The sequence below is a fragment of the Acanthisitta chloris genome, unplaced genomic scaffold (assembly GCF_000695815.1).
Source record: "Acanthisitta chloris isolate BGI_N310 unplaced genomic scaffold, ASM69581v1 scaffold23330, whole genome shotgun sequence".
Lineage (NCBI taxonomy): Eukaryota > Metazoa > Chordata > Aves > Passeriformes > Acanthisittidae > Acanthisitta > Acanthisitta chloris.
Window position 1 is genome coordinate 33264 of NW_008652536.1, and position 19058 is coordinate 52321.

Consider the following 19058-nt stretch of genomic DNA (forward strand, 5'->3'; position numbering starts at 1 on the left):
AGCAGGCTCAGGCCTCGGGCGCCCTGAGCTCTCCACCTCCCACTGTCATGGTACCTGTGGGAGTTTTAAAGCATCCTGGAGCAGAAGGTAATGGTGCTGATTTTCTCTTTAAGTTTATCTGTAGTAAGAATTTGTAAAGAAATCCCCACTTCACCCTTCCCAAATATTCTAGCCAGTGCCAGTTGGGATACTCCTGTCCTCAGCAGGGACATCAGGCTTTTAAGGACAAGTAAACTGTTCTCAGCAGTTGTGTTTATACATGATGTTGCCATAGGGAATGCACTAGGTGATATCTTAAGTGTCTTACAGTCCACATTTCTCTATTTATTAATCTTTGTACTCAGATTTTCCAGTCAATGTTGCTGTAAGATCTTAAATCCTGTTTTTTTTACCTTGTCTCTAGTGGCTCAGCCTAGAGAACAAAGGCGTGTTTGGTTTGCTGATGGGATATTACCCAATGGAGAAGTTGCTGATGCAGCAAAACTGACAGTGGCTGGGACAGCTTCCACAGGAACCTTAGCAGTGTCTCATGATCCATCAAAGCCCATGGCCAACAACACTTTATCAGCAGAGGTAAGAGAGTGTTGTGCTGTTTGCTGCTCAAAATACTGTGCTGGTGTCAGTCTTGAATTGTATATGAGCTTCTGTGATGATTGCTGTGAGATTGATGCAGAAAATCTGTTGGGGCTTGTCTTGTATAGCAAGTGTCCTCCTTATTTTAATGTTTGCAGAGTGCTGAAACACATACTGGAACTGAAATGAACTTTTATGGGGCAAAGCACTAAGTAATGTTGAAGTCTGTGTGGCTTCCGAGTGTTTGGCTGTACAGCCTGTGTGAAGGACAGTTGTCTAATACGTGTTTCAAGAAAGATGAGTCATGGTCAGTAAGGAGTTTGGAGCAATGAGATTGTCATAGCATGAATCAGAAAAATACTCTGTCTCTTCTCACAAAATGATGTGTTCAGGAAAGTGCAGGTACAATCTACCAGTGGTAAATCCAAGTGAGTGGAATTGGGACTCTCAGAAGATGGGAACAGGTGCATTAAGATTCTGTGAAGAAATGGGGATGTGGTGCTGAAGAAGGGAGGTGCAGTCTCTGTCCAAGAAGACTTTTAGAAATACTTTGCATGCTGTTAAAGAGCCAAACTACTTGGTGTTTCTGGTTCTCCAGCAGCCACAGACTCCTTCACCTGCACCTAGTAACTGGTCAGCCAGCTCTTATATTTCTGTCATTATTACCTTTGTAATGTTGTCCTTCCTTGTTGTTTGCTTCCTTTAGACTGATAATGCCTCTGTATTCTCGGGAAACATAACTCAGGTTGGCAGTCCTGTTGGCAGTGCAATGAATCTAATCCCTGAAGATGGGCTTCCTCCAATTCTCATCTCCACTGGAGTAAAAGGAGGTGAGGGTATAATTTGGCAGCTAGCTTTTGTGCTTACTAGTTGCAATTAACCTAATGGTTACTGTGTTCATTTTGACAATAAGCTGCTGGCAATATGCTGAGGATTTGAAGACATTGTCAGTGAGTGCTGGTGGGTAAGTGTTGGGACAGTCCTTTGGTCCCTGTTAGCAGCCAGGAAGAAATCCACCTTGCCATGAAATTACTGCAAGAAGTAAAACACAGAGCAAAAAGAAAATTAACTTCAGTCCAGAAATGTGTGCTAATTTCTTCACTAATCAGACTGTGGGGAATGTTTTGCACAGAGATACATTTTAATTGGCCTTATGAATATTCATGTTTCCCTTCTCTGAAATTCTGTGGGAACATCAGCTCTTGTCTGAGGCATCCCCAAGCACTGCATTCAGCAGCACTAGTGCACTTCTGGCCCACAGTGAAGCTGTTAGGCTGTTAGTCACTGTGATGTCCCCTTCCAGAGGATATCCAAATGGAAGAGGCTTCAGGAAATTGCACACTAGTTTTTAAGAAACTGGGAAATGTACATTTGTTTGTCTGACAGTTGCTTTCCACAGGTTGATCCATGACATCCTTTAATACATTCCTGGAATTTACTTAATTTTTTTCCCTTGTTTTTTTCCCCTCCTGTTGAATATTTTCCTGACTCAGTGCATTTCCAGTGTTAAGCTGGCAGTGACCTTTTATTGCAGGATGGTGTCAAAACCAAACTGTGAGCAGCATTGAATTTCCAAACAGATCTACTCCATCCTGTGTGAGCTGTTGATGTGAAGCCTGATTGTTCAGGCTCTACCACAAAGGAGTGAAACTACAGTGTGCTCTTCAGCCCTCATATAGATAACCTCACATAAATTGTATTTTGTGTGCTTAGTTGCTGTTGTTTGATGTGCTGCCACATACTGAATTTTCTTAGCAGCATTTTACTTCACATATTTTAACTCTATTAAAAAAAGAGACATATTTTTTCACATTAGAAAGCAAGATGCTTTTTCTTTCTAAACAATTTTTGCGGGGAAGTTAAAACATTTCTTTCAAAATCTGGTTTCATCACTGTCACTATTTTTGTGAAAGTTTAGTGCAGAGGAGTTTGTAATCACATGGATGAAAAATTTTCATTTGCTAAGCATCTGGGTCTAATCATTGAGGCAAACTACAGACATCTTTGAAATTGGAACCCTCATGTTGGGATCCATTTTACACTGGATTTAGACTTTCTGTGATTTATAAAAACTGTTGTTCCATGTAGTGTTCCCTCGTTTGTTGTAACTAATGCACAGAGTGAGAGAATTATGACATAGGGATGGACCATGGGTTGGTGTTTGTAGTCCAGAACTGATGCCCTTTTTTTACTGTGATGTAAGTAACAGTCGTTAACTTCTTTGTCATTTGGGATTTCAGTTGGCACAGTGACAGATTCCTCAATTTGATTTCAGTTTTCTCCTCCAGTTGACACTGAAAACCAGTCAATTTGTGAAACAAGCTACACTTTTCTAAAGGATGTGCAGAGGCTATCACAGAAATGCTGTTGGCTTGAAAATACCAACCTAGGAAACAATCAACCCAACAGCAATATTTGAGTGTTTATTTGAAAAGTCAAAAGAGTAAACAGCATCAGAACTGGGGTTATCTGATGATAATGTAGAGTCTGTAGCAGTGAGTTAAGGATTTGACTGTGTGTTTGTTTCTCTCCTAGACTATGCTGTAGAAGAGAGACCTTCTCAGATCTCTGTCATGCAGCAGCTGGAGGATGGTGGCCCTGACCCTCTAGTATTTGTTTTAAATGCTAACTTGCTGTCCATGGTAAAAATAGTAAATTGTAAGTTTTTCTTATTACATAAAGCTTGGTCTTGTGTGTATTGTATATTTTATATATTTTGGACTTGTATATATTATTAGCAGGAACAGCAGCATTTTTATTTGATAGACTAGTATCAGAAAATGTGTATGGATTGAAAATTTTGTATTTAGTCATATCGAGTTATATGACAAAAGATTCTTTTCTGGTGATTTAGACGTCAGTACAGATAATTTTATGTAGAAAGTATAAAGTAGACTGACAGAGCCTCCAGTCTCAGGTTGGAGATCAATGTCTCCTGTCCAGCTTGGTAGGGCAAGGTATTTTATCACTCATTTTCCTTTGGTTGAGTAAGCTAAGCCCCATTGTCATCCCATTCTGGAAAAAGCAGATAGGATCCCTTAATAATATGCAGGTTCCATTCCACTGGGCACCTCTCCTGTCCTTCCCTGCCCTGTGCATGTGCTGAGGGAGGGAGGAAGGAGTGGGCTACAGGTGGGTTCTCGTGTCAGTTCCGCAGCTGGATAGAAACAATTCTCAATGCATTGTGAAGCCCAGGGCATGTGTCACTGCTAACATTCATGTGATGCACAACACCACAGTGAGGCCTCGTGCAAACACCTGACATCCAGCTCTCCATCCTGAGAGGGGTGTCAGGACCACTGCACACAGCCCACAGCCTGCCTGGCCTGTTCCCAGGCTCCTTCGTTCACATTTAGATCCTGTCCCTTCATTTGTACACAGAAACTGCTGAAAGTCTGCTCTGTGGTGGTAATCCCAACATCTGACTTGGGAGTTGTAATGCTCTGGCTCTTCCTTAGCTGTAAACTGGGAATTACTGAGTTGCTTTGTTGTGGGTATGTTTGCTCACACGGTCACAGATTTAGGACACAGTTTGTCTGTGTGACAGATAACACACTGATACAGGCTGGAAAACTGACTCCTGCAAGAGCTGTCTACCTGCAGTGAAATTTAGGCCCGTTTTTGGGAATCCTGCTCTGCTGATCCATGTTTCCCTGTGTGCAGATGTGAACAGGAAGTGCTGGTGTTTCACTACCAAGGGGATGCACGCGGTGGGGCAGTCCGAGATCGTCATCCTCCTGCAGTGTTTGCCTGATGAGAAGTGTTTGCCTAAGGATATCTTTAACCATTTTGTGCAACTTTACCGGGATGCCTTAGCAGGTAGGAATGCTCCCTGAAAAAATGGTTTGGATAGGTGGTCACACTGGCTCAGATACATTCTTGTCACAGCCAATGGCTATTGGTGTGTAGCAGAATATAGAGAGAGTAAAGATCAAAGCTGACAGAGAGCTGTTGGTTGTTAGTATCCACTGTTACAGTCATCTCTCCAAATAAAGGTATTAACGAGGTGCTGGTAACCTGGGGAGCTGCTCCACACCACAATAAAGCAGTTTGGGCTATAAAGGTCATGCACAGACTATTACAACAGTGGAGCAGGAGACAAATCTGTGTTGAGCAGGCATTGCTGAATGACTGCTCTGGCTGGATGTGAACACACCTAACAGATCTGAGACTGGTCCTGCACTTTGTTTGGCAGCAGTGTAGTTGGATACTCAGCAGGGCCCGTGGGTGCACTGATGCCATTGCTTCTGATAATTGCTTTTTTTTCCAACTGAAAGTCTGGGTAGCTTTATAAAGATACAGAAAGAAAAGATAGAGAATTCTTGTGGATAATGGGTTTAATATCCCCAGACCAGGTAGTTCAGAAGTTTGATTCCCACAGTGTGTGTGTCTCTCGCCACATTATGGAGATACTGTTTGTATTATAAAGTAATACAAATATATGTGTGTGTCTGCCTGGAATTGTAGAGCATGGCAGAAATTATTCCTGAGTTTTGAATTTTTGTACCTTAGTTGCAAGATTTTTTATGTAAACCGTTGCACATTGTACATTTGCTAAGTAAACAGACTTCTAGTTGTTGTTGGGCCTTAGAATTCAAAAACCATTGCATAAGGAAGAATGCAAGTATTGGTTTCACTGTAGCTAGTTTTCCAGGGATGAAATGCATTTGTGAAGGGTTCTGCTTATCATTTGCAATGCCTTTGGAGTGACTGAATCAGTACTGTAATAAAATAGTAAAAAAGACCTTTGTTTCCTAAAATGTCTTGATACTACAAAGGTCAGCTTGTCCAGGGAGGTTGCCAGGTTCAGAGTGTATTACTATCACATGTCATGTGTACACTGCACACAACTGCCTTTCCAAACCTCAGTTCATTTGCAATTCTTTATCTTCTAAATATGATGTATTCAGAGGGAGCTATGTAAAATTGCATGCATGTGTCTATAAATATAGATATGTGTATTGCAGATATAAATCCAGCTTGGTTTGTATATTGCTATGAAGTTCTGTATGATTACACTACAGAAATACATAATTTATAACTCCTACATAATGTATTTGGAATTCTTTTTTTAGTGCTGTAGTGGTAGTAATTTGATATCCTACAATTCCACTGGTGCAGAGAGCTGCTCACTGTTGTACAGTTCTTAATCACAAACCAAATTTCACTATTTAAGAATTCCACTGTGTGTTTTCTTGTGGTAGGATTTGCTCTGTGCTGTGTTGCAGACCTGAAGTACAGGTAGACCGTACAGGTAGACTGAAGGTACACCTTCAGTGCTGTATAACAGCTGCAGGTTTTGTAGATCATTGAGCACCTTGGTAAACTCCCACAGCACTTTGTAATGCTCCCAGTATCCATCCTTTTTGCTTCCCAAGGCATGCAGTGAGAGGAGAGGTATATATTAGTGTATTTGCAGCTCTGGCTACTTTAAGCATTATTCAGGCAGGGAGACAGGATGTGATGCTGTAGAGCTCTCAGGTTGGTGTCTGTAGTCCCTTGGAAGTGGTTAGCAGTTTTCCTGCTGTTCTAGATGGAGCTTTGCTTTCCATTCCAGAGATACTGCACCACTCCTGGTGATGGGATGATGGACACTCAGAGCAAATGAGAATTCCCCTTACAAGTTCCAGACTCACTGAAACTGCCTCACTGTTTCATTTTTTATTAGAGAATACATTGGCTTACATTTATTTTGCCTTCAGGAAGCTGAAATAAATTCTGGGGGTGTTTGTTATTTATTTCCTTCAGTAAATATTTTCTTGAAAACAGTGCTAAAATAAAAAGGCACATAGAGTAGTTTTTATTGGAATGGAAACAGGAATCACTTCTAGTGACGTTGATTTTGCCTTGAAGTGATTTTGGGTTCCTTGTTGTTTTCAGCTGAAAAACACAACATTCCCTTTTGTTTATTTAATTAAAGCCCAATCCGTAGCATTATTTTTTCATGAGTCACATTAATTTACAGTCTCGTCTTGCTCAAGTTGGAGTTCTGTGTTCAAGCCTGGAAGGACAAACTAGTGGGTACTCATGCCTTTTCCCAGATATTCCTGCTCTCCTCGCAGATGACTCCTTCCTGGAGGCTGTTCCTGCCCCCCTGCTGGTACTGCTGTGGCTCTGGCATGGGCATTAGTCTGTGCTCTCAGTGCTTTGCAGTGTGTCCTGCAAATCCATCTCCTGTTTCAGCAGGGATAACGTGTCAGTCTGGTGTGCACTGCCCTGACCTTCATTACTTCTGTTACAGCAAGTCCTCAGCATCAAGCTGTGGTCTGGGTTAGGCCTTTCTAGTTGTGAACAACAGAGAGATTTTGTAAAAATTTTTCACTCTGTATGCATGTGAGTAATAGAAAACTGTCGAGTAAGCAAGTATTAATTGCTTCTCACTTTTCATCACTTCAGTTTTCCTCTGACCCCTCTGTCATCGAGCTCCCTGCTGTGTTGCTTTTCTTGTTTTGAAATTGGAAGCTAATGATTTCTGTTGTGGTTGTAGCAGTTGTGCTGTTGTAGTCCTAATCCCATGATTATCCTTGATGCATGTGAGTAATAGAAAACTGTCGAGTAAGCAAGTATTAATTGCTTCTCACTTTTCATCACTTCAGTTTTCCTCTGACCCCTCTGTCATCGAGCTCCCTGCTGTGTTGCTTTTCTTGTTTTGAAATTGGAAGCTAATGATTTCTGTTGTGGTTGTAGCAGTTGTGCTGTTGTAGTCCTAATCCCATGATTATCCTTGTCTGTTGGCTATAAGCCTGGCAGTGAATGGAAAAATGAGAACTTCTGTCCCTCTGAATGGGTACTTTGAGGCAGTTGGATGTGTTAATATAGAGCTGCCAGATATGCCCTAGTGCATCAGCTCTTTGGTGGAGTACAATAAATGCCACTGTTACTTTCGTAGTGAAAATGTAAATCTGGCAACTGCTTGAAATGGCTTTGTGGTCACTGGTTGTGGGGATATTCTGGGTGAGAGTAGATCTATCCCAGTCACGGTTTGTGTCATTTTTACCCAGCCTGGTTTTAATTAAACACAGTGGTAGCTAATACGGAGTAGAGCTATAAAGAAGCCCATGGAGATGTTCTGAACAGAGAACAGGTTAACTGAGGGAGTAATACACCCCTGCAACTGCTATCTGGGGAGATGGATACAAAATCAAACATCCCTGCAAGGTGTGAGTGTTGGGACACTGCCCCAGGGCAGCCTGAGAACACTCTGTGTGCTGGCAGCTGCTGCTCTCCCTGACAGGACGTGAAGCATTATGACCTTTGCCAATGGAAGGAAGTTCTATTCTCAGACTGCTTGCTGATGTGTTTCAATAAAAAGATGCTGAGCATGGCCAGAACTTTGAATGTGGAGTTTCATATGGTGTTTTCTGAGTGTTGGCATCTGCTGCAGATGTGTTGTGCCATCAAGGTGCATTCATGGTCTTGTCTCTTCCGTGGCTCTTGGTGCAGTAGTGACTAGGTTTGTGTTGCTTCTCCAAAGACAATGTGCTCATTTGCTCTTGCAGAGAAACCATCTGACAAGAGTGCTCACAGGTGAATGTTGTTTTGCACCTCTTGCACAGAACTGGGGTGTTTGGGTTTTCAGGGTGTGTGGTACTCAGCAGCTCTTGGCTGCTCTGGTGGCAGTGGAGTGAGGGTGCACAGATGCAGATGACATCCCCAAGCCACATGTGAATGCCTTCCCCAAGCCTGGATGCCAATACCAACCTTTTGAGCTGGCATTAACTGACAGGCTTGAAGCACACATTAGGGATTTATCCACACTGGTTTTGGTAAACGCACCTACCTGGCTTCACTACATATTGAGGGCAATAAACACATGCTTTAGATGCTTCATGCACACTGAAGGCACTTCCTAAATAATGTCAGTTGGCTGATGTCAGGTGCTGGAACTCAGTGTAAGGAAAGGCACCTTCCTGCTCCCTCTGAGCTTACCTCTTTAGAAAGGAAGTTGTGATATTTCTTAGATTAAATTACATGCTTTTGAGAAGGAGCTATTTTTGAAGGCTTTTCTGACACCTACACTTTCTCTTCAAGCCTCTGAAACACAGTTCTGTGCTTCAGATGTAGAATGGTGCAGTGGGTTGGGTTTGACAATGTCAGGCTGGTAATGGGAACTTACCAGTGGGACCTTGGCCTGGAACCACCCTCAGAGCCAGGGCAGGAAAGGCTGACAGCCCCTGGGCAGTGCAGAAATGTTTGTGGGAAAGCCCAGAGAGGCTTCTTGACTTGGGTTTGCTGTTTGGAAAGGTTGCTAGGGAAAAAAGTGTGAAAAAAACACGTGATTGTTCCTATGCTGTCCACATCCAGGCTCCTGCATGCTCTTAGAGATAACAAATTGCAGCACAACTACCTAGTCCCAATAGTTTGTCCTCCTAGTAGCAGTACCTCTCGGAGCTTGCACTGTGCAAGCTGCTTGTGTCAGGAGGAGTAATTTATCCTGCTGTGGCTTATGGAAGGAAAGGGCTGAACAGCTGAGTTGCCGATTCCACTCTGAGGGATTTTTCATGTTTCTGTTGGCTGAAAAATTCTTGTTAAGGCATCCCAAGTGTGTGAGGCTTGAGGCTCCATCTCCTGAAACGGAAAAAATAAGTAGTCATCCCCTTCTGCTGCAGCACTTGGCATCAGTCTCAAGTGGAAATGTCTGATTGCTTTGTCATCCCAGTGGGCAGTGCCACACGTCTCAGAGCTCTGTGGCATTGCACAGCTGCACTTTGCCTGGCCTCTTCCACACAGAACATACACAGAAAAGGTGCAGAATTCAGCTCAGTTTAGCAGTTCAGACACTTTAAGGCTAGAAAAGATTGTTATGGTCATGTTGTTGGAACTGAGAACCTCACCAAGTAATTTTACTATCAAGCCTGTAGCTTCTATTTGGGTTGGAACAGATGGGAAGGGGAAAAGGAAGTATACATGAAGAAGAGGCGATTAGTGAGGGTAGGTGGGAGCTGCAAAAGCAAAGGAGTGCCAGCAGCTCTTTTAGAGAGGTGAAAATCTTTTTAATGAGCACCAGTGGACACACTGGTTTGCACTCACTAGTGAGGTGGCTGAGTTGGTGCATTAGTGCGTTCACTGAGCACGCAATGGTGTCCCAGCACAGCTGCCAGACGTGCATTTGCACATGGGCAGGATCAGTGAGTCTCAGCAGCTGGCAGGGTTTGATGTGGCTCTGTTAATCATGTTAGCTTGACCAGTGGCTACTTTCCATCAGGTATGCTCAGCTGAACATTACAGAAGTTGTAGTTGCTCGGGAATTCGATCTGGGGTGGTGGTGTCAGCCCTGGCTTGTGTGTATCTGTAAAACTAAGATCAGCTTCACAGGACAGTGGCAAGCTCTGAGTGAGCCACACCTGCCCCGGGGTGCCAGGGCTGCCAAAGCCTGTCACCTTAGACAGAGAACTTCAGAGCTCAGTTTTGCAGCACTGTGTGGGTACTGAGAAAAAATCCACTCCGGTGCCCTGCAATGTGAATAGCAAGGAAACCCCTCAGTGTATTTGTTACTTGGGGTATAAAAAGACCTTTTTGTTTACAGACCTGCCAGTAGCTGTATTTAAAGCTGGAAGGCCCAAGGTCACATGGAGGAAACAATCCTCAGTGGTGATTGTGCCAGGGTGGTCTGGAGGAAAGCAAAGCAGCATGGCCACATCTCTGGGGGGAGAGCAGGAACAGCTATGCTGTTCTCATAACTTGTGTTACCGAGGATGTCAAAGTTGCACTTCCATGACTCATATTTTTACTTACTGAAAACCTGATGTTTGTTTGTGTTGGGTATGTAAGGCGAAGAAACCCCCCAGTTCCTGTCCAGTGTGTGTGTCTGTAGGAGACATGCACATCACTGCCTTGAGATTAGAGACAGACACTAATGAGGTGGTAGAGAAAGAGCAGAAACTCCTACTTAGCAGTGTCTGTCTGCAGGTGGGAGAGCCTGGGATTGCTGCAGGAGCCCAGGAGGTCTGCATGAGTACCTCAGCCCCGTGCCATTCCCATGAGTGGTGTGATCAAGCACACCAGGCTCTCTGAAAGGACTTGTTTTATTTTGAGAGCAAATCAGCACTGTTAATATTCACATCTTCCTATGGAGAATTGTGATCAGCTGTTCTGTACATTATTTGCATGCTGTTGTTGTCATTTAATAAAAGGAATCACACTGTGGTTCTTTGCTTCAACACTGAATGTTGTATTGGATGTTATAATAACCTAATCAACATTCAGATTCATTCAGCCATTCCAGTGTAAGCATTTTTGGGAAATTAAGAGCATCAAAGAGTAAAAATATGAGTAAAAATTAGTGGTGTTTCTCCCCTGTGTCTCTCTCAGTTGCGTTTTATATTAAGTTTACTAATGAAATAAACACTCTTTTGTGTAATCCTTGAAACAACCCAGATTTTCCATACATGCCTGAGCAGGCACCCAGTGGTTTGCCTGAATGGAAGGACAATCAGTGGGCATTGTCTGACCAGGTGCACATCCTTCCTTAAATTGCAGCTGAATCTAAAGGTTTAGTTCAATCAACAGCAGCTTCTGCATTGGAAACCTCTTGAATATCTGGAAGACACTGAAGACAGGTTTTCTGTGGGTGTTTTTGTGGTGCCAGGGGAAAGCTGCAGGTACCAATTCCTTAGCAGTAACACTATCCTGGGATATCCTGTGAGGGTGGTGAGGCACTGGCACAGGTGAAGAGGAAACATGGAGAAGCTGTTGTTGCCCCAACCCTGGAGGTGTTCAGGGCCAGGCTGGATGGGGCTTGGAGCAATCCGGTCTAGTGGAAGGTGTCCCTGCCCATGGCAGGGGGTTGGCCCTACATGAGCTTTAAGGTCCCTTCAACCCAAACCATTCTGTGGTTCAGTGAGACAGGCAGGTCCCAGGAGTGGCTGAGGCTAATCTCCCTCGCTGCTCCTCTCGGGGAGGTGTTGTGTGGCTGTCCTGGTAACACTTGGCACATGGCTCAGCCTGCCAGGGGCAGAAATGAATGTCTATGTGTGTGTGTGTCCTACAAAACTGACTTCCTAATCACTGGGTGTATGTATCCCCAAAGGTGGATCAAGCAGGGGTGCCACGGTTTGGTGGCTCCACTCTGCAGCAGTTATTTCATAACAGGTTAAGCACTTTGCACAGGAGGTAACCTGAGCCCTGTGTGCAGCAAATCATTGTCCCTGGTGTGATCAATACACATTAATGCCTCAGGAAACAGAGGGATTTTAATATGATTTTTTTCCTTTCTGAAAAACTTAACGTTCTTGATATATCTTTCAATCTAGTGAAGTAATGAACTTTCTTTTTCCATAGGTAACATTGTTGGCAACCTGGGACACTCCTTTTTCAGCCAGAGCTTCCTTGGAAGCAAAGAGCACGGAGGGTTCTTGTACGTTGCAGCTACGTATCAGTCCCTGCAGGACCTGGTGCTCCCAACCCCCCCGTACTTGTTTGGCATCCTCATCCAGAAGTGGGAGACTCCCTGGGCTAAGGTGTTCCCCATCCGGCTCATGCTGAGACTCGGAGCCGAGTACAGACGTAAGTAACAGGTGTTCCTGGAGCTGCAGTTTCTCCTGCAGGAGGATGTGTTCAGTGCAGAGCACACCCCCAGCCATGAACTGTGACCTGTCAGGGCCACACAGGCTGAAACAGGCAGCTGAGAACTGTTCCATGCCCACACTGCAGCCAGAGACCATCACTGAGCTGCTGATGTGACCTGCAGGCTTTATACAGCTGTGCTGGGGCATCAGGAGCTCTGTGGAGACAAATCCAGTTCTGAGCAGCTGTTGGTAGTTCACACAGTGACCTGAGAGTTATGTGCAGAACATGTCTGAGTTAGCTGCTGTAGTTAGCACATGGGAGAGCCTGTGAGATGTCAAGCCCTTTCCATGCTGAAATGAAAGAGCATTTGCTTTTAGGTTTTTAAAACTATGTTTGTGGTTCAAGGGTAACAGTGTGTGAGCAGGGACAGAGGATGTGGCAGCTTGTTGGGAAAACTCTGTTGCAGCTAGGAACAAACAGGCTGGAGAAAGAGTTTCATCTGAACAAAATCTTAGCAGTTAGCATGAAATTAGCCTAAAGGTTAAGATAAAATAATTTTTGAAATACATTTGCCACTGCTGAAGCAAAGACATTATTGGAAGTTTGTCCACCATGATGGGCCAAAAATTGGATGTCTTGGTCATCTCCTGTTTGAATTGACACGTGCCATAAATACCAATTACTACGAAAATGGTCTGTTGTTAATTTTTTTCAGAAATTTTTCAGAACATTTTAACAAAACAAGGTTTAGAATATGCTTTGTACAGATTTGTGATTTTAGCTTTGAAAATTTTGACAAGGTTGGGAATTTTTCAATAAATACCTATGTTGCTGGAGAGGATAAAGAAAACCCTCAAAATCTGCCTTCTGAGGATGGGAACTTGTCCAAAGAAACATTTGTGCTAGAGGTGTGTAGGTTTCTGTGCATATCCGTGAGGGTTTTTTAAGCAATGCATTTATTCCTGTCAATATTTAGAAAAACAAAGAAGGATGCTCATATTTTGGATGTGACATCTGGTTTTGAGCACAGACGCCGATGTTTCGATGTTGACTAACAGAAGTCCCTGCTCTGATACGTTGGGAGGTCAGGCTTTGCATCACTTCCATAGCTGTGGTTGGCATTTAGGAGTATTCTCTTGTGCTGTGGCAGTTGTGACTGCAGGTCACTTCCTTGGTCTCTCCCTGGAAGGGGCTGTGTTTGTGTCCTGGCTTTCCTGGGTTTCCTTCCATCTTCGTTTGTGTTGGAGCTGTCAGATTTCAGGCATTTGTGCAGTACTGCTGGCAGTGCAGCAGAGGCAGGAGTCCCTCTGGGTCGTGCAGAAAACATCTACAGCTCAGGCTCAGGGAATTGGGTACATCTGGGATGTAGCTGAGCTGCTGTGTGCAGGCACAGGAAATTCAGCCCTTGCTGGTGCCTCAGGGCACAGTGCAGGAGCTGGTCAGCTGTGTGGGGGGTGTGATGCTTTCAGACACAGCATCAGAGCACAGAGGCTGGAGCTGATTTCTAACAGGAAATCCTCATGATGTTACTCCAACCTGCTGAGCACATTGCAGCCCCTTCTGACCACAATGGGTGCTGGGAAGATGTGTGGCATTGAGGGAAATCAGGCTGAGTGTTTGCCTGAGGATAGTTTTAGGAACCTTCCTTCAAACGTGTTCAGGAAGCCTTGGCATGATGTATCCCTGCATGAGTCACATTTCCAGCATTGTGGTGGCTCCTGCTGCAACACAAAGCAGAGCAGCCAGGTCAGGTCACTGCACTCCGAATTGCATCATACATGCCACGGGTATGGCTAGGTCAGCCAAGGAATGCAGGTATTTGGCATTGCTGGCATACTATAAATGGCCTTTTCATTGTGTGTGACATACTTCTGTGCAGAATTTGCCACCTCCTTGTGAAATAATGAAAACAGACAATGAAATAATCAGGATTGCCACTTGAATGCCACAGAACCAAAAGGCTTATGCTAGAGTGGAGAGCAGCAGGATGGCCATGAAAAAGGAAGAAACCATGGGCAAGAAGTATCCTGAGAAAAGCATTTAGAAAGGCCCCACCAGAGTCCAGATCACTAGGCTCAGTCCTGCAGCGTGGAGCCTTAATCTTTCCACATAATTATTCCCACTGTTCCTAGCATGTGGGCAAAGAGCTGTGACCCACATGTAAGGTTCATCAGAACACAGACCCTTCTGCCCCTTTGCTTTTGAACTCTGCTGTACTTCTCAGCCTCTTCTTGCTGCTGCTTACCACCTTCAGCTGAGGAGAGTCTGGTTTTGCAGAGGCTCAGTATGTAAATCTCAGCCTGACCTGTTCTGTTTTGTTTTATTCCAGTCTATCCATGCCCACTTTTTAGCGTCAGATTTCGCAAGCCTTTGTTTGGAGAGACTGGGCACACCATCATGAACCTCCTTGCAGTAAGTGCTGTGTGGGATTTGCATGCTCTGTGGGTGTGAATGGGTCGGTGTGGGGAGAGCTCTGCTGCTGTTCTGGGTAGAAGATGCACGAGGAAGCAGTGAGCACTGGGGGGAATTTCCTGCTGTTACTGGTGGTGAGGATTAGCTTTCAACAACACAGTGAGTTGTACCAAGGTACCCAAATCAGCATCCCAAACCTGCTCACCTCAGGGTGTTTGGATCTGGAAACAAGTGCATTATTTGCTCAGATTGCTTCCTCAGAAGTGCTGGGTCATCACAGTGTGCAGCTACAGCTCTCTGATTACACAGCACTTCAGCTGAAGGGAAGTTATTATCTCTTCCTCCTTTGCAAATATTTTCAATATAGAAAATTCTCTTCGATGCATGACTTAATCTCACTGCGAGAAAAACTAATACCTCCATCCAGCAATGTACCAGGACACAGAGAGCAGGTTGTCTTACACACAGTGATGGTAGTCAAGGCTGGAGAATATTAATTTGATGTAAGAAATGAGTGAAATGCCTGACAGTCACGATGATGTTTTTCATTTGTGCACTGCAATTACACAGGTTACACTCTGGTGTCTCCTTCCCTGCCTGCCTTTTAGGCACTGATTACAACTGTTTGAATGGGCTAACTAGTAGTCACCAGGATAGTTACAAAACCTGCAGTGTTAATGATGATGATGATGATGATACCTAACTTCTAAAAACTTGTTTTAATTACCAGGACTTCAGAAATTACCAGTACACACTGCCTGTGGTCCAAGGTTTAGTGGTTGATATGGAAGTCAGAAAAACCAGCATCAAAATTCCTAGCAACAGATACAATGAGGTAATGCTTATCATACATACGTTTGTGTGCAGTTCCTTTGTGGCTGGAATACCTGGGATCTAAAGGAATTGGTTTATTCACTGCCACTAGGGCAAACTGCCTCAAACCCAGATGGTAAGTGCAGGGTGCACAGAGCTGTTGGCAGTGGATGAGGGTGGCTGCACGGGAAGCAAGCAACTCAATTTAGTATTCATTAAACTCTTAACTTCCTCTTCTTCAGGTTTTTAAAATTATTTTTGTGTGTAGTGTGTTTAATTTGAGCAAATAAGGTGACAAACTTTATGCTGGAGGTAAATGAGGGAGAGAAAGTGCATTAGCTTTTCCCATCTGTGTTCTGTGTTCCCACTCAGAGCATTCTGTAGTATTTGGTGGATTGCTGATAGTTTTATGTAAAATTTCCCTCACCATCTAAATTTTATGCTCGATTTCTGCTGTGAGAAAGTCAGTCAGTGGGAGTTGGTGCTGCTGAGGAAGCTGGGGAGGAGGTATTTGAACAGTAATGAAGTGAGAAGGTGATTGATTTCGTGCTCTGTCTGAAAAGAAGGTTGTGGGAAACCTGGTAGTTTGACACCAGTCAGAGCTGGGGTGAGAGCAAACCACCTGGGCAGAATGGTAAATGTTCTCGTAGTATCAGAGCAGAATTCAGCTTCAGCTCAAGAGGGAATTTCCCTGCAGGAAGCATTGGAGTAAAATAAGTGAGAATAAAGAAATTCAGTAGGAAAAAAGAGTTATGGGAAGTTTGAAGAAGATGAAATTGATGAAGTCAGATGATAAAGAGTCTGTTAAAAGGTGTTTTAATTTTTGATGCAGTTGTGAGAGAATGGAGGAGGTCAGTGAGGTTTGCATGGATTCAGCCTGGATTGGCACACAGGACACAGCTTGGGGTGGGCTGTGCCTGCAGTGTGCAGGGTGTCAGCTCCTCTTGGGTCAGACATGGGCTGAGCTGGGCTGGGAGGGAGTTCCTGTGCTAGGCAGCTGAGCAAAACCTCTGCTTTGGTTCTCTTTCCAGTGTGAAGCAAAGGGTTCAGCTTTTTAAAGGGAGACAGTGTCCCTTATTTAACAGCATTGCTTGTGATACCATTGAGAGGCTGAATTGCTACAAGTTTTTCATCTGAGTTTAGTTTGAATTTGGATGACTTAGACCACAAGACCTTTACTTCTTTCCCCATGTAAAGCAGTGTTTGACTAGAAAAGACTCGCTCAAGCTATCTAGAAAGTGAAACACTCATTTAAAATCTCATGCATGGATTAAATGTGGAGAATTTGGCCTGCAATTAACAAATTACACATTAATATATAGCTTTTCCATTAAATACATATTTTTGTCTTCAAAATTATTTGCATTTTTGATAACTTCACTTGGATAGTGATCCCTAGTTGCCTGTTTAGTCCCTTAGCAGTGGTGAGTCGCTTTTTCCTCAGTTGCCTTGTAACAAAGTGCAGTTGCCATGTCCAGTTGGTGGTGGTTGTGCTGAAGGTGACTGCTGAGCTCCACCAGGATGGCTCCTGTGGAGCTAAAATCCTGTTTCTGGAGCATGACGTGATGCACTGGATAGTGAAATACACTATTGTCTGATGCAAAGTCTTAATTAAGTTTCCTCCCCAAACATTACACCTGTGCACATTCGTCAATAACAGCATCAGCTCATGTTCCTGACACTGTAATTAGGGGTTTATGTTGGACTGAGGGAGACAAACGTGCTGAGTGTAGCCTGAATGCTTATCAGCTGCAGGAAGCAGAGGGTGGGAGTGAGAGTGCTGTTAAGGGAGGTCAGATAATTCTGCACGTTCCTCCTTGTCAGGGTTTTCACTTGGGGGGGTTAATTTAATTTGACTTTTTTCCTTTTAAGCAAACATTTAATTTTGGGGTTTGGCACAAATTCCCTCAGTTTTCTTTTGGATCAAAAATCACCAAGTCTTGAGCCCACATGAAGAGGATGAGAAACGGAAATAAACTATATAATCTACAAGAATATTCTGTCAAGGCATGGAATTAGGTGTGTGTTAGATGATAATCAGCAAAACTGAAGGGCAGGTGTATGACAAGCCAGAAACATTTGGCTGCTTTCTGGAGGCCTCCTTTGCAGGGAATTAAAAGTTCTTTCTGGATGTGTCTGTTTGGATCTGTAGAAGTCTTCAACTGAGAACACTGATGGCAGTTTCATCACCAGTTCATACAGGGGGAGCACAAAGACACTAAAGCTTTAGCCATGGCAGAAGAGGATGGAATGGCACCACTTTGTGGCCTGCACTGCTCAGGGGGCACTTAGGATTTATGTCACAAGCAGCTGTAGTTGTGTAAACCAGGCAGGTATTTCCTCCCAGGGTTTTGGTAATGGTTTTTTTCCTGTGGATTTTGAAAACAGGTAGAGATAACAGCTTTTGCAACCTGCGTAGCTCAGCTATCCCTCACACCATTTATCTTAATTGCACTAAAGGTGTCACTTTGAAGCCTTCAGGTCGTGAAGGACCTGAATGTTCTTCTCAAGAGCAGTCGCTGGTTCTGAGTGCTAAAACCTGGCGTGGAATGTGAGCACTGTTGAGAAGTTTGCTCTGTCTGATTGAAGCCTTCTCAGAATGACCTGTTTGTGGCAGTGCTTGAGGAGCTGTGTGGAAATGCTCACCCTCTGTGTTTGCAGATGATGAAAGCCATGAACAAGTCCAACGAGCACGTGCTGGCCGGGGGAGCCTGCTTCAACGAGAAGGCTGACTCACACCTGGTGTGTGTGCAGAACGACGATGGCAACTACCAGACACAGGCCATCAGCATCCACAACCAGCCCAGGAAAGGTGAGAGGCTCTGTCACCTGTGTGTCCCTGTCCCAGCTTTGTGGGGCTCTGTGCATCCCTCACAGCTGGGTTGGGCTGCACCTCACTGAGTGTCTGTTAGATAGAGCAAACCATGCTGACTGCTGGTGTTACTGGCTGGGCAGCTTGGTGAGTTGGGTGTGCAACAGGAGGAATAATAACACATTGTTCCATCTGCTCTTCACCCCTGAAGTGCTTTGTTCCCCTTGCAGAACCCATGAGCTCAGGTGTGGGGGCAGTGTGGTTTGCAGCCTGTGTGCTGCCCACATCACAGTTGTGTAGGTCACTGGTGCTGTTCTGACTCTCAGAGCTGTTCGAGCAGCTTCAGAGGTGAAGCAAACATAAATTCAAGCAGAGAACAGTTGCTCCCTTGTCAGTGTGGTGTTACTGCTGGCACAGTACAGCTCAGGACTCACAGTGCTCCAGAGGTCATGGTGCTGGAACTTGCTTAGGCAACCCCTCTCCATTAATAATGAGAGCTTGGGCATTACTGGAGGCTGCAGGTGAGGCTGTGGTTGCCTGTGCTTGACCTACACTATGTGAAAGGAAGAAAATTAGGTTTAGTATGAGAGGAAAGTAAATAGGAATAACCAACAGCAGCAGCATTTTAATATTGCATCTTCAAGAAACTTCTCATGTTCACCTTAATTAGACCATCCAATTTCCAGACTGTATTTTTGTTACAGTATAGGCTGAAAGGCTGCAGCAGCAATGTGCTCAGAATTTAAATGTTGTGGGTTTGGGGAACATTTCTGGCAAAGACATTTATAGAATCTCCAAATGAGAACAAGCCGGAGGGTGTCTATGGTTCTGCAAGTATCCCCAGTCACTCCAGTGAGGATACTGGCATGGGATGTCACTGAGGGCTGATGGCCTTGTCTGACCTCTGTTAGCTTCACATATGGGACAAGAAGAAGGATTT

General features: G+C 44.2%; 1 protein-coding gene across 1 annotated transcript in view; it reads left to right on the forward strand.

The window, feature by feature from the left end:
• LOC103805088 (zinc finger FYVE domain-containing protein 9-like) overlaps positions 1 to 19058 on the forward strand; it is a 36801-nt gene that overhangs the window by 12513 nt on the left and 5230 nt on the right. Inside the window, 9 exon segments of the mRNA XM_009077726.1 lie at positions 1 to 87; positions 404 to 573; positions 1280 to 1403; positions 3109 to 3231; positions 4237 to 4392; positions 11854 to 12078; positions 14411 to 14493; positions 15224 to 15328; positions 17968 to 18118. The exon segment at positions 1 to 87 is cut by the window's left edge and continues 15 nt beyond it. Coding sequence (XP_009075974.1) covers positions 1 to 87; positions 404 to 573; positions 1280 to 1403; positions 3109 to 3231; positions 4237 to 4392; positions 11854 to 12078; positions 14411 to 14493; positions 15224 to 15328; positions 17968 to 18118 — 1224 coding nt within the window.